The 16,229-nt window shown below is 40.2% G+C and overlaps 1 protein-coding gene across 2 annotated transcripts in view; it reads right to left on the bottom strand.

Moving 5' to 3' along the window:
- The window catches only part of COL15A1 (collagen type XV alpha 1 chain), a 481,077-nt gene that overhangs the window by 9,491 nt on the left and 455,357 nt on the right, over positions 1–16,229 (bottom strand). For both annotated transcript variants that reach the window (XM_075212747.1, XM_075212746.1), the window contains 3 exons: positions 10,858–10,917; positions 4,056–4,115; positions 1,087–1,272 (listed from right to left, as the gene is read on the bottom strand). In XM_075212747.1, coding sequence (XP_075068848.1) covers positions 1,087–1,272; positions 4,056–4,115; positions 10,858–10,917 — 306 coding nt within the window. The remainder of the gene's footprint in view (positions 1–1,086; positions 1,273–4,055; positions 4,116–10,857; positions 10,918–16,229) is intronic.

The following is a 16,229-nucleotide window of genomic DNA, read 5'->3' as shown; positions in this document are numbered from 1 at the left end:
TTTGGGATTTGTAAGGTTGCTAGTGGAAACCTCCAATTAGGCATATGTGGAAGGGAGTCTGATAGCAGGAAGTGCTAACAAAGTTTTATGATGAAGTGTCATGCCTGCTCTGGCCAAAGGCCCAGCAGGGGGTCGTTACTGTGTGGCCTTTTGTCCAGAGTGAATTTCATAGATAAGCGCAAATTTTGTTAGCTTTTCAATGCATGTAAATCCATGTTTGTATAAATAGAGTTTATCCTGGTGCTAAAAATAGCATGTGTCTGAAATGTATAAATGCACTGACTTGTACTCTGAAATGTGTTCTTCTGATTTTCATCTGACCTGATCACCCTGGTACCTTCAACCAGGGTGAGAGCAAATAAACATCTTGCTTCAAGACCTGCTTGAAAACATATTCAATATTGCTGTATTCCTCTGATCCCAAAATCTAATCCGTTCTCCGGCTGTCTGAGGTTTGGACCCATGCTTTTCCAGAACCACCGCTCTGCCTGCTTCCTGCAGCCCTGGTCAGTGTGATAGGCCAGGGGGGGATCCATCCACAGCAACCCTGATCTATAGTGAGAGGTCAGGAGTACCAGTCGAGGTACACCAGCAACGAGGTATGCTAGCAGTGTCAGTGACCAAGAAGGAACGTGGTTCTGAGTGCCATAGAAGGAGCTCAGTGGTGGCAGCATTGTAAGCCCCTCCTACTGCGGAAAGAGGGCGCATTTGGGTTAACGAAAGAGAACGGTGGCAAAGTAAGCCCAGCCGGTTCCCAACAACAACAGGCATAGGCGGTCCATCCTGTCACAGCAAGTCTCTGTAATTCTCTACTACATCTGCTCTTCCCTCCCCCATCTCGTCACATTTTTTGACTAATTCAGGGGGTTATGAGGGCAAATGGAGGAGCAAGTTGCTGTGATGAAATATATTGTATATTTACTGTATCTAGATAAATTGTACCATTTTGCTAATGCAAACTGAACATCAGGTTTTATTTGCTATTGAACAGAGCTTTTATTTTCAATCACAAGGCTTTCAAAGTGTTTTATCTTTATTTGGCATCTACTAGACATTAACAGTAGATATTAATTATATATGTCTCACCTTTAGATTGACAATAGGGAAGTTGAATCTATCTGCTCTTTTCACTATACTGTGGAGATCTTGCAGATGAGAAGAGAGGAAAGCTCTGTAGGTTGTAGTCAGGCCAACCGCACGAGCCTGCTGGAAGCATTGTAAATCAGCCCGTACATCACCAGTGAATGGAGAGTTCAAGGCCACAAGGTGCAGCTGCAAATAAAATTAAAGATTGCTGAGAATTTAATCCATTTCTACAAAATGTATTATATATTGGATTTAAGCAAATTGCAGTCAGATTTACAATTGTATTAAAACTTCTTTACATTCTACTTCATGGACACTCAAATCTTAAGAGGCTACCTGAAATGCAGATGTTGGGGTCTCCCTACAATGGGAAGGAACAGGGTCCTTTAGAGAAGGGTACAAAGTCCCAAGCCCCCAGCACAGTCTAATGCCTGGCTAGCCTGTGGCTCTCCAGGTGTTGTAAAACTACAAGCTCCAGCAAGTTTTGCCAGTAGATAGCTGGCAGGGCATGCTGGGACTTGTAGTTTCACAACACCTGGAGAGTCACAGACTGGCCAGGCCTGGTCTAAGCACTGCAATGGGTGATTTGGAGCATGCACCTTGTACTCCCAATAAAAATAAATCTGTTTTGTATGTATGAACACAGTATCACGTCCCTTGATTAGTATGCACTTCTCGGTAAACCAATTTCTCTTTTTATTGACAAGTGCACTGTGCTAGTTTTCTTGGTGCAAAAATTGAATGTTTCTGTTAAATGTCAACAAAAATTATTTGATGAACATTGCAGTTAAAAAAATAAAAATAAAAAAAAACCCACAAAAACAAAGCAAGCATCACAAAGTAAAATATACATTTATTCACTTTTTTTTTACTAATACTTTCACACATACTAGTGTTTATGCTAGTCTAGTTATAATTCTTATATCACATTGTTAAAATTATTTCAAGCTTTGTAGGTCCATGTATGCATGCCTGCCCTGTCTGTTGCTATATTTGATAAATGCAAGTATCTGCTACTGACATCACTCTGTAGATTTATAGAAGAATCTCCCTCCAGATGGCCTGCCTTCAAGTACAACAGCGCTCAGGGGCTGGGTCACTGGGCCACCTGCATTCTATTACCTTTATAATGTTCCTAATAGGCTTTGAGTCGAGTCTTACCTCTCAGGCTAAAATTTGCCAGCCCTCCCCTGACAGCGCTAATTACTAGGTAGGCCTCTTTTGTAATGGGGAGTGGATCTTAATCCATACTTACCAACTTTTGGTAAGTTAATTCCGGGACATCCCAGGCAGGGGGGCGTGGTTGGAGAGCAGGAGGGGCAGGACGCGGTAATTCGGGTCATTTTGACTCTGCCCCTGCGTCAAAATGCCGGTTTTGTCGAAAGGGGCAGAGCCAAAATGCCGCGATTCACGGCGAATAGCATCATTTTGAGGAGCAAGATGCCGTATGCGGGATATTTGCCTGCTCTCCTGGGAGCCCGGGAGACCTACACAAATTTCGGGATTCTCCCGGACATTCCGTGAAAGTTGGCAAGTATGTCTTAATCTTAGGTGGAAGCAAGGAACCATATATGAGATCTGTGGTGGGCTACAACTCAGGACATACTACGATAAAATACTTTGCTACAACTTTTAATCAAACCAGTTGTGTCTGATGTCTGAAAATGATCTGCTGTCTTGCACGGGACAATTTTTATGCCTACCACTAAAATTACTCCACAACTAGGTTGGTAAACTACTTGAAGTCATGGGGCCTGATTCAGTAAGGAAAGTAAAGCAAAAAAAGGGGGAACTTTGCATTGGAGGGGGAGGTAAATTTAATTTGTGGGGACAGATTTATAGTTGCAGTAGTGTATGTCCTAGATCAACTTTAAATGTCAGTGTAAACATAAAGCTATTATTTGTGTGTAACATGAAGAAAATAGCCAGTATTTAACTTATGTGCAAAATAGTAAACTAAGTTGTACCCCTTGCATTGTAACATGGTTTGTTCAGGATAAAATATACTAATTTGTTTGCCTCACTTTCCTTAATGAATTAGGTCCATAGTTAGTGGTGTATTTTAGCCTCCACTTCCTAGCAGACTTCTGCAAAAGTGTATATGATAGCATTAGGGATGGGGGGTATATAACTTTTGGATTGCTCTGTTTATCTCTCCCAATGTTTTTCCTTAATGCTTGCCATGTACATTTGAACTTTTACCATCATTGCATTGCCAATGCCTCCATGTACTTCACAGAAAAAATTCTAATGTAAAGTATACATCTATTTTTTACAAATTGGTCTATCCAAGTGTGGGGCTTAGTGGGGCAATTTGGGATGAGTGATGTGGACATGCTGAGGTTGTTTAGGGGCTGTATTTTATTCTTTAAATTATGGGTAATGTGCAACCCCTTTGATGGAATGCTGCACATGCAGCCCTTGAAGTTTTAGGATGCCTGTTACTGTTCTAAATTAACACATACTAGGGTCTAATATTGTCAGCAGTGATTTTACCTACAAGTTAGTTTTTGGACATAGATTTATGTACTCTGATTATTGTCTACTATTTTGCAAGAGGAGACTACTTACCTCAAATTCATGTTGGAGTATTTCTTCTAGTTGAGAGCTTTATTTCTGCTTTCTAATTAAGGAGCACTAAATCTAGATTCAGTTCAGGTTTAGTTGTACCATATGGGGTAAATTTATCAAGCTGCAGTTTGAAAAAGTGGAAATGTTGCCTATAGCAACCAATCAGCTTCTAGCTATCATTTTGTAGAATGTACTAAATAAATGATAACTAGAATCTTATAGGCAACATCTCCAATTTTTTAAACCCGCAGCTTTATAAATTTACCCCTATCACTCTTTAGAATCAAGTGAAAATCTTGCTGACAACAGCTTGTATTGACTAAAATATCTCCTAAACAATCTCACATACTTATTTCTTTTTATACACCTTACATTGTAGCAAAATGGTAAGTACTCACGTTTGGCATCCCATAATCCGTATTTATACTTGGAGTCAGGACAGGGAAAGGTTGATATCCCTGTAAAGAAGAAAGAACAAAGTTGTATTTTATTTAGCAGTGCATTGCAATTTTATCCAATTATCCACATTATAGCGAGCTAACCAATGTTACTTACACTGAAGCCACATAAATAATTTGTAAATTGAACATATACTGGATGATCTGGCTGCTCAGGCTGTCGGACCGCTGAATGGTCCATTTCTCTCAAAATGTCCAGATCCGATGGTCCTACGTTAGCATGGGCAGACAAACACTGCATTCACAAACAGACTCAGTCGTCATCTAACCACATCTACCATCCCTCATGTTTGACATCTGATGGCTTCCCATGATCTATAGATCATGAACAGTGGTCTTTTTCTGCTCATACTTATAATTATTATTATTATTCATTTTTATTTACAGGGTGGCACAAAGTGTCCGTAGCGCCATACAAGAACAAATGATAGAACAGTAAAAGGTGAAACAGCACGGTACAATTAACAATAAGCACTATAACTCCAGAAGCTCAAAGCACAGCTAGAGAGAAAGGCTGAAAGGGTGAGAGATATTAAGCCCAAACTGAAAACTTGAGCCCAAGAGGGTGGGCGCAGATGACAGGTTAAGAGCCAATGAGAGGTGCAAAGAAAAGCGAGAGAGGAGTCAGAGGGCATAAGGTCCAAGTCGAACTGGGCTTAGTAGCCGGAGAGTAAAATTAAAAGTGGTGAAAACAGGAGGAGAGATGGCCCTGCTCAAAGGAGCAAACAATCTAAAGGAAACGGTAGACAGACTGAAAGACACAAGAAATTGAACATACTTTGATTGATGGAAAATTGATTTTGACCAGTTTGGTCTAAAATGGTCAACTCGCCAGCAAAATTGCAATATATAGGATACATTTTGTCTACTTAATACAAGAGAGGGAATATATGCTCTCTCTCTGTTACACCTGGCTTCTGAATTAGATCATGTCTCATAAGCAAGACATTAAATAAGCAATAGCTACATTTTAAAGCTTTCCACTATTTATTTATATATTATTTGTACATAAATGCTTTTATTACATTCTGTGTTAGCTTCTGTTACAAACAACAATTAAAAAGTGAAGTAGAAGCACCTCTATTCCAGTGGAGAAGGTTGGTAGGGTTAAGAAAGGGAAGGGAGCTAAAGGGACCACAAAAGACTGCTCATGGCTGCCTGCTGTGTGCAAAAATACAGTTTTTTACCCAAAGATAGAACATAAAAGCAGATATTTTATATAGCACAAAAAAAAAGAAAAAAATGTTAAGGTTAGTATCCATTTAAAATTTAAGTGAGAGCACAGTTTGTAAAAACTGCTGCAATTCTTTTATTAATCACTTTTATAATTACATGTTGAAACTCATGTACACACACTCAATAAATCATCATCATCATTGTTTATCTGTAAGGCACCACAAACGTATGCAGTGCCAAAAAGTCACCATAACAAATTACACAAATACTAATCATACATAAAACAGAACAAGTACATATGAACTTGTAGGGGAAGGTGCAGGGTAGAGTGGGCCCTGTTTGTATATGTGACTTGTGTACAACTAAGGTTAAATCACATTCACCACTGAGTTCAACACACTCCTTTTTCCAAGATCACTTAATGTATGCGTTCCTGGAGGTAACATAAGTAGTTTCCAAAATCTGGAGCTGTGTGAAAGATTTAATCTATTCAGAAGCAAATTTATGCCATATTTGCATGTTGTGAGTTGGCAATTTTTGTATCTCTATCATGCCTGTGACTGAGGTATTGATGCTGTTTGAATCATGTAGGATAAGTGCTTTGATAGAATGCTCTTATTCCATATTGTAGATGTTCTGACTGAAGATTTAGATGTATCATTTTCTTTAATAAGTAAATCACTTACTTACTTTGTTGTTTTTTGTCCTATATTACCAGTTGAGCTTCTTATTCAGGCTGAACTGTATGTTTCACTTCATCAAACACTAGAGACACCTTTTTCATAATGTATCACACTTCCTGATTGTTATCTTATCGATATCTTTTTTTAGAATTCTGCATTCTTTTTGAGCTTTGCTCTGGTCATCAAGAAGGGTTGGGTACGTGACTCCGACTAGCACAACACCGACAAGGACACCTGGCAATCACAAAAGAATGTTAACACTGAAGCCGGCACACAGAAAGTCATGTGACTTTCTGGGACTATACTATTATTAGGGGTGTTAAGAGAGTAATACAGGGAGGTTCCAAATGTACAACATTTAATAGAAAGCCTTCTACTTTCTACATTGGGCGCCTCTTTGCATTACTCCGTTAACGCCCCTAATAATAGCTTAGTCCCAGAAAGTCACATGACTTTGCCAGCTTCGCCTTTCTCAAGTCAGGTAAGTCCTTTCGCCCTTCTCAAGTCGGGTAAGTCCTTGTCGGTGTGGGTTATTAATGTAATGGTGGAGTTTGGGTGGGGGCTAAATATTTATTGGATGCTATTAGGTGATTGTGGGTCTAGTTTAATTTAATAGTGGGTCCTATTAATAGGTCTGGTTTCTGTGTTTTGTGGACGTCTGTGCTTGTACCTAGGATATCTATATATGTTAATTCGGTTGCTGCCTTGTGGATTTCACAGGGGTTCCAGGTCTGTGGATGCTAGTTTTGGAAGGGTGTTTCTGTGGTGCAACTTCTGGTGTGGTATGATGTGGGTGTGGTAAAAGATGGTGGTAGAAGTTAGTTTATTCTTACCTTGGTTGTTTTTTCTCGTGTTGCTTTTCTGTATCTTTCAGGTTGTAGTTAGTAGTTTTGCTCGGCTGTGTGGGTTGCGCTGGTACTGGAAGTCCTGTCCTTTTATTGTGGTTGTTGTGTGGTGGGGCTGTTATAGTGGCTGCGGGTATGTGTATGGTGCTAGCATGTGTATGTATAATCGGCTATAAGGTGGTAAAGCGCTACGGAATTTGCTGGCGCTATATAAATAAATGTTGATGATGATGATGATGATGGTTCCACTCCACGCAAGCCGCATCCACACTGCTGGGAGCCGCTCATCACCCACCAACGAAAGGGAGCAACTTCAATAAAACCACAAACTGCTCTTATAAGAGCAATAATATAAGAACATCCTCACACCTGCTTAACACCACCGCTACCTTATAGCCGATTATACATACACACACTAGCACCATACACATACCCTCAGCCACTGTAACAGCTTCAGTATACATAGCCACCTCCACAAAACAGGAGCTATAATCACTGATGCTCATATTTCCACACACCTGTACATAACTCCATATCAGAGCCATAGACACCCAAATAGAGCTGTAAACATGCAAAAGAGCTATAACTTAAAACTGTTTAAGGGCTATAAACCACTGGCTACTTACAGCATCCTAAAAGAGTATACTGTCTATTTGCATACCTCTCACTTCCCATACAACTTCGCTCTTCTTTCCTTACAGGAGTACAATATCTTTGCAACCAAACAGTTCAACTACAGTTGAACTACAAAGGAACTGGTGGACAAACAACAACCACAATAAAAATCCCTTTAATAGAAGTATGGTGACGGGGTCCTTTAATTTAATGCTGAGGTGGTTATGGGGCTATTGATTGAATGTGGGGCTGAGTTTGGGGAGAATGAGTGCTATTCATTAAATGTAAATATGAATTAATTATTGTTGTGTACTGTTGTGAAAAATAGTTATTTATTAAATCTAAATACTATTAATTTATTCCTGGGGCTGTTTGGGTGGAGGAAAATAGTTTTTTTTATTAAATGGGAATACTTTTACTTTAATTTTGGAGCTGGTTGGGGGAAATAGTTCTATTATTTAATGTGAATACTTTTAATTTAATGTCCTAAAGTTAACTTAATAGTATTCACATTCAATAACAGAAATAATTTCCCAGGGTGGAGGGAAATACGTCTATTTATCAAATGTGAATACCATTAATTTAATGTTGTAGATGGTTACAGGGTGGGAGGCCTAATTGTTAAATGTGGGTGCTATTAATTTAATGCCGGGACTGGTTGGAGCTCTCTAAATGTCATGTACCTGTCCTTTTTCAAATAGCACCCCAAATATTCCAGGATCCAGACAAGCAGTAATTGAGCTAAAGACACCAGCAGCCACAGGTAATGAAAGTTGCAAGAACAAGCAGGAGAGACCAGGACAGTCTCCCAACTGTCCTGAATCTGGTGGGGTACTCCTGAATTTGGATGAGTGTCCTGCTTACTGAGCATTTGGTCCAACAACAAGGACAGTTGGGATGCATATACCACTTCACACTGTATTGCTCGTGAAGGCAGAGCTTAGTGCACCTAACTGTAGTGCACACAGCATTGTCTGTATAATTGTCTAAAATGATAACCATATTAGATCACAAGGACCCCTCTGTCTTAAGTGCCACGGGGCCCCCAAGTGCTAATCCAGCTCTGCTTAGCACTTATATCAAAAGAGTTTCATTTGTAACAGTCTGCACTTTTTCTGTGTTTCTTTTCTTATTTTGATCAATATGCAAAACAATATTGGAGTAGAGGAAAATTGCGGTTGAATATCTTACTAATACAAGGTGCCAGGAGGAGTCATTGTGTATTTTTTTAGACATTATTGGTAGAAAGTGATTAATTAATCACTAAAGGGAACATTTACATAAAATAAGGAGTTTATTAGTTCAGGGCCCTCTTAACAACATTTTGGGTCCCCGGGCAAAGCAGTGCACCGGGGCCCCTATATATATAAAAAAAAATATGGCCCTGCAGCCCAGTGGGCCTGTCAAAAAAAAAAAATCCTGAAAAAAAAAGAAGAAAATACTTACCTTGCGGTCAGCTGGCGATCCGGCTCCCTCCCTGGTCTCCTCCTCCATATTGCTTTCTATAGATCTCTTTGATTTGTGGAAATGCCACTGTATATATTTTCCATTAATTTGTTCACAATTGAGTGGGGTGGCATTTAACAGTATAGTTAGGGCAGCATCCATAGGAGCACTTATGAAGTTGACTGATCAATTATTACTTTTTTTTCTCCAATAAACTTCTGTATAGCCTTTTCCTTTAGCTGATCCATTCTTGCTTTCCAAACTCCATGTTGGCTTTTTTTATTTTTGCATACAAAACATTCACATTTTATACCTCTAGTGTTTATGATGTTATGATGCCCCTGAACTAAAGATATACTTTATTTAAATCAATTTTTGCACTATGTATCATAACTGTAAAACCTGAGTAGTGCAATAGGACCAAACTGCAGATTAAATTAATCCTCAGGAATGCGACCCACTCAAGAATTATCTGCTTTTAATTTTAATTTTCCAAAAGTGCCCTGCTCCAGACTGTCATTGCAGAGGTACTACAGTGAAAGAACACCAGCAACATCCCTCAAGTTACGCCATCTAGAAAACTAGACACTTATTATTCATATAAGGCAGGATTATGATCTCTAGCTGTTGTGAAACTACAAATTGCAGCATTCACTGTCTGACTTTGACTGCAAATGCCATGCGCAGACCTGTCTTTTATTACCTTTGATATTCAGCCATAGGCTGATTAGTTGTCACTTTTCCTCATTATCCCTAACTATTTAAGACATCTGGATGGCCAATGAGAGTGCCAAATCTTCATGACCTGTGTGTGTTTGCTGGATTGTTTGGCTCCCTGATTAATTGGTATCCTGTATCTGAATCTCTTCTGCTGTTACTGGTATCCAGCGTCACCTGCTTCTAAGCTAAACCTGGTATTCTGTATCAGAGACTCTTCCGCTGTTCCTAGTATCCAGCATCCTCTGCCGCTAAGCTAAATCTGGTATCCTGTATCTGAGTCTCTTCTGCTGTTTCTGGTATCCAGCTTCATCTGCTTCTAAGCCCATCCTGTTACCCTAGCACCCAGCATCTCTTCTATTTATCCTTGTATCCAGTACTCAGCCTCTCTTCCCTTGTTGGCGAATCTTTCCCTCTTGTCATTCTCGCTTGGAACCCATCAGGAGAAACGCGACCTGCAGGGTGAAGCAACGAAACCCAAACCTCCTTGCGAGGGTCGCTGACGAATACCTTCACTTCATTAGACTCTGCGCCTCTCTGGTGGGTGGGGTTAAACCTTGCAGACCGTGAATATTCCAATAGTCCCGCCTCCTAGTTCTGTGACAATTATATCTTCTGATGATGTGGGAATAGTGATATGTGACAGGGAAGAACATGCTACTTTTGCAGTGAGTTTAGCTAACAGATGCGAACTATTCACTTCAGACTCCTACAGCATTAAATTGGCTATGCAGTATGATTGATATGATCATTTACCCTGGATCACCAGTGTTCAATCCCGGGTCAATAGCAAGTGACTCAAGATTGCATATAAAGTTTGGTTCCGTGCATGTGGTGCACATCAGAGAGGGCATCTTTAAAAGCCACTGAATGTTTAGTTAAGTTCTGTAAGGCACCTGCGATGTATACCAGGGCAAAGGACTGTGTAACGATCTCCAAGGTTTGATCTCCCACATTGTGGAAAAACACATCAGTAACAGTTTTGGTGGGATCACAATTATGAATCTAGACAATATATCGTTTTTAGGAATAAGTAAAGTACAGAGGACCGCATGTTTTTTTTAGCTATTTAATACTTCATGTACACGTATTATAAATACAGTGTTCAATACATAGAAATTAAAATGTAGTATTTGTAGCTTCCTACATATTACCACATTTTAATACAGCTATTTCCTTATGACAGTTTGTCACACAAATTCCTGTGGATAAACATAACAAAACAAAAATAAAATAATTAAAATGAAATGTAAAACTTACATGACCAGAGATTGCTGGTGGTGGAGGGCTATCAGCAGGAAGGGAAATCAAGTCACCAAGCTGAAAACAAAAAATGCATGGCGTTAGCATTTGTGGTAAACCATGACAACAACAACACAACAAGCTGGATGAACTTCCTTTTAGATAAAGATGCATTTTGACACCACAGTCTTCCAGCATCAGGTTTATATTAGCACATCGGGTGGTACTGGGCATCCCTGCTCCATCCACTGTCTCAGTCTGTGACTCATCATTTGCCTCCATCAAAAGTCAACTGCCACCCATGCGATCAGCAACTCATATCCTGCAGTGAACTTTCTGATAATTGACTACAGGTTGTTCTATCTCCATCCACTTCAAAACTCATGGCTTTCTTAGGTGATCAGGAATGGAGGATACAGTAAGGTACTCAGACCCTGGTCAAATACCTTAAATTTATAAACTTAAAACATATTTAAACACAAATCTGATAGTACTAAATGGAACAAACGATACCATCAGCTAGACCACATGACAGGATAAAAGGAAAACTAGGTTGAGCCTTACATTCAGCATATATGTATATGCAAGTGTATGGTACCAGTAGAAAGAAACCATTCTACAGCCATTATATATATTAAGTAAAGGGAGGAGGTTGGGTTTTCAACTTTGGCACCCGAGAGTGTAGCATTTTAAAAATGTGCAATTTTCAAGATCTGAAGCCCAAACACTGATCTGAAAATCTGGCACTCCAAAGTGTAAATGTCCAGTGACAAATGACATTGACTGGTGGCAGACCCTGCTCAAGTAAAGAGGGTTTACTGTGAGATAGAACTTTTGGTTAGAAAAGAATTTTCCTGGCATAGAAAAACAAAAATCTAAATAATATTTTGATTTATTTTTCACTCGTTCATTACCAGACTCAATAGAAAACCTTGTGGGGTAGCAATAAAAAAAAACAGTGTAAACGAATTGTGGCGTAAAAAGCTATTATATGTGAAGTGTTGTCTTATTAATGTTTGTTTGTTTGTTCCCAATTGTAAAGCGCTACGGAATTAACACGCAATATACATTATGTGACAATGACATCCTTCAGTCCACTCCTTTGCACAAATCAGCTTATGTGAGCCACCAATATTATGAGCGTGTGTTGTAAGGGGTTACTAATATATATCAAAATGTTTTAAAGGAATTTTCATTCTCAACCTTTTTCAGTTTTACAAGTTTAACAATGAAATTGTTTATCAACATCCTGAAAGAAGGTTATGTAGTAATGAGTACTGATTATAATGCGGTGCCAAATAATGTCATGGATATGACTAAAGAATAGCAATCATGTTAAACTGAAAAAAAAGTTCACAATGTAAAGAAATAACGTCCGTGTGATTACCACTAGCACAGCAATAATAGACATAAAGTAACAGTCAAATAGAATTAACCGGGCAGCACGGTGGCTAAGTGGTTAGCACTGGGGTCATAAGTTCAATTCCTGACCATGGCCTTATCTGTGAGGGGTTTGTATGTTTGCGTGGGTTCCCTCCGGGTGCTCCGGTTTCCTCCCACACTCCAAAAACATACTGGTAGGTTAATTGGCTGCTAACAAATTGACCCTAGTATGTCTGTCTGTCTTTCTCTGTCTGTGTGTTAGGGAATTAAACTGTAAGCCACAATGGGGCAGGGACTGATGTGAGTGAGTTCTCTATACAGCGCTGCGGAATTAGTGGCGCTGTATAAATAAATGGTAATAATAATGACACTTAACTACAACTATCAAGCATTTCATTGTCTGTTTGGGAGATGTCATACTATTAAGGGGTACATTTATCAAGCTGCAGGTTTGAAAAATTGGAGATGTTGCCTATAGCAACCAGATTCTAGTCATCATTTATTTAGTGCATTCTACAAAATGACAGCTAGATTCTGATTGGTTGTTATAGGCAACATCTCCACTTTTTCAAACCCGCAGCTTGATAAATTTACCCCAAAGTCCGTAGAAGTTAAAATATAGGACACAATTTTCTATGTTGTATAGTGTATCCTCTTCCTTTTAGAAACTAAATAGATAAAATCTATAATAAGTAAAATAATTCATCTGACAAAATGAAACATAGCACCACAGAGTACATGGGGAAATCTTAAGGTGAATAACAGGTAAAGTGACATTCAGTGCTGCAGCCTCTGGGTTCAGCAGGATGTGCAAATTTAATATAAATTGCCTCTACAATCACCTACTTAAGTTCACAAACCCTCCGATGTTTAGAGGTTTTAAAATGTCTAGCAATAGTGATAGCTCTCTGTGTAATTATTTATTGTCCTTTCTAGTCATTACGATAGTAGATAGAATAGGTAGAATCATAGCCGGATTAAGGGGGGGGCACAGGGGGCACGTGCCCCGGGCCCCCCCTCTCTCCAAGGGCCCCCCGCTGCCGCATGAACTTTCCTGCTGTCAGTTTATAACTGACAGCAACCGCTCCGGGCCCCCCTCTCTCCGCGGCTTCCCCCCGTCGCCCGTATGACCTAACCTGCCCCTGCTGTCAGTTGCTATCTGACAGCTCTGGGCATGATTTTTTTTTTTTTTGCGGCAGCGGCGGGGGGGGGGGGGGGGGGGGGGGGGGGTTTGGCGGGCAGGTTCTGGGCTTCTCATCGTTGGTGGGGGGAGCGGGGGTAGCAAAAAAAAAAAAAAGATTTACTCACCTGATCTCAGCGCCGGCGTCCCTCCTTCCTCTCTGCTCTGTTAATGCTGAATGACAGGCGTGACGTCATCAAGTCACGCCTGTCATTCAGTGAGGAGCAGCGCGGAGAGGAAGCAAGAAGAGAGAAGACAGAAGAGAGGAGAAGAAAAGAAAAGCTAATAGAAAGGTAAGTGAAGAAAGGGAATTAAGCAGAAAGGCACTATGAGGAAAAAGGAGATGAGAGAGGCACTATGAGGAAAAAGGAGATGAGAGAGGCACTATGAGGAAAAAGGAGATGAGAGAGGCACTATGAGGAAAAAGGAGATGAGAGAGGCACTATGAGGAAAAAGGAGATGAGAGAGGCACTACGAGGAAAAAGGAGATGAGAGAGGCACTACGAGGAAAAAGGATATGAGAGAGGCACTACGAGGAAAAAGGAGATAAGAGAGAGGCACTATGAGGAAAAAGGAGATGAGAGAGGCACTATGAGGAAAAAGGAGATGAGAGAGGCACTATGAGGAAAAAGGAGATGAGAGAGGCACTATGAGGAAAAAGGAGATGAGAGAGGCACTATGAGGAAAAAGGAGATGAGAGAGGCACTACGAGGAAAAAGGAGATGAGAGAGGCACTACGAGGAAAAAGGAGATGAGAGAGGCACTACGAGGAAAAAGGAGATAAGAGAGAGGCACTACGAGGAAAAAGGAGATGAGAGAGGCACTACGGGGGAAAAGGAGATGAGAGAGGCACTATGAGGAAAAAGGAGATGAGAGAGGCACTATGAGGAAAAAGGAGATGAGAGAGGCACTATGAGGAAAAAGGAGATGAGAGAGGCACTATGAGGAAAAAGGAGATGAGAGAGGCACTATGAGGAAAAAGGAGATGAGAGAGGCACAGTAAGGAATAAGGGGAGAGAGGCGCAGCAAGGAAAAAGGGGAGAGAGGCGCAGCAAGGAAAAAGGGGAGAGAGGCGCAGCAAGGAAAAATGGGAGAGAGGCGCAGCAAGGAAAAAGGGGAGAGAGGCGCAGTAAGGAAAAGGGGAGAGAGGCGCAGTAAGGAAAAGGGGAGAGAGGCACAGTAAGGAAAGGGGGAGAGAGGCACAGTAAGGAAAAGGGGGAGAGAGGCACAGTAAGGAAAAGGGGGAGAGAGGCACAGTAAGGAAAAGGGGGAGAGAGGCACAGTAAAGAAAAGAGGAGAGAGGCACATTAAGGAAAAGGGGTGGAGAGGCACATTAAGGAAAAGGGGGGAGGCACAGTAAGGAAAAAGGGGGGGCACAGCATGAGAAAAAAGGGGGGAGAGGCACAGATTGAGGAAAAATGGGGAAACAGGTACAGTATGAGGAAAAAGTGTGGGAGAGAGGCACAGTATATAGAAAAAGGGGGGAGAGAGTCACAATAGTGGGGACTATTAATTTAAGATGGGGTAGTTTGGGGGTGAGTTTGGAGAGAATGAGGTCTCTATTAAATGTGCCTATGAATTATTTAATGGCAGTGACAGGTTCGAGAAATAAGTATATTTCTGAAATGCAAATACTATTAATTTATTGTTGGGGCTGTTTGTAGGGAGGGAAATAGGTTTATTTATTAAATATGAATACTATTATTTTAATGTTGGGGCTGGAGGAAGGCTTAATTATTAATCATGGGTGGTATTGATTTAACGCCAGGGCTGGCTGTAATTTTCTAAATGTCCCCATTTTTTTCCAAATAGGTCCTCCAACATTCCAGGATCCAGACAAGCCGCAACTAAGGAAACCTGCAGCACAGGTGGTTGAAAGTGAGAAGAACAGGTAGGAGAGAGCAGCAGAGTCTGTGAAACGTTGTTATTCTAGTGGGACAATCCTAATTTTTGGTGACCGTTCAATGGTGTACACAACAATGCAGGTCTTTTTGTCTGTAGGAGGGTGCATCAACACATCCATTAGCAATTTTGAATAAATATTGAATAAAATTGTAGTACATTATATATATATATATATGTATGTATATATATATATATATATATATATATATATAATTAGTCAAAATTGGCGTTATGTTATCAATGTTTATTTTTTGTGTTAGTTTTAATGTGCGGTATCATTGCTAGTTTTAATGTGCATTATCAACGGAATTTTTAATATGCGGTATCATTGCTAGTTTTATTGTGTGGTGTCAATAGCAATTTTAATGTGGTGTTTTGATGATTGTTTTAATGTACAGTATTTTAGTTTGTGGAAACAATGATTTTTCTTATGCAGACAACCTAGGCGAGCCCTCTGGGAGAGCTGTAAGTGTCATACTGTGGGCTGTAGGTGATGTAATGCAGGATGTGTCACTATGCCCTTAATTTTAGATCTTAGGGGCCCCCCTGTCTTAAGTGCCCCGGGCCCCCCAAAGCCTTAATCCAGCTCTGGGTAGAATCCTATTACACTTTTCTCCAGTAAAAGTTCTGATGTTCATCAATACAAATATATGTGCAGTTAGTCATGCCATATTTACATTGACATTTGAACATAGATGACTTTTCCAGTGCTGCATGTAATCAAAAGACTGTATGCCCATGGTGGGGTGTGACATAGTTTTCTCTTATGATGCCGTTGCATTTCTGCCAAACCAGGCATGGAACAGGCCGTTTATTCATACGATTTGCTCTTGTGAGTACTGAGCCTTCTCTTGTGACTCTTAAAGATTCTTGCAGTCAGTATCAGCAAAAATTGCTCTGAATAATTATTTACCCAGGATAA

This window comes from Mixophyes fleayi, chromosome 5 (assembly GCF_038048845.1).
Source record: "Mixophyes fleayi isolate aMixFle1 chromosome 5, aMixFle1.hap1, whole genome shotgun sequence".
Lineage (NCBI taxonomy): Eukaryota > Metazoa > Chordata > Amphibia > Anura > Limnodynastidae > Mixophyes > Mixophyes fleayi.
The sequence above is the reverse complement of the archived record's forward strand: the minus strand, read 5'-3'. Positions and strand labels throughout refer to the sequence as shown.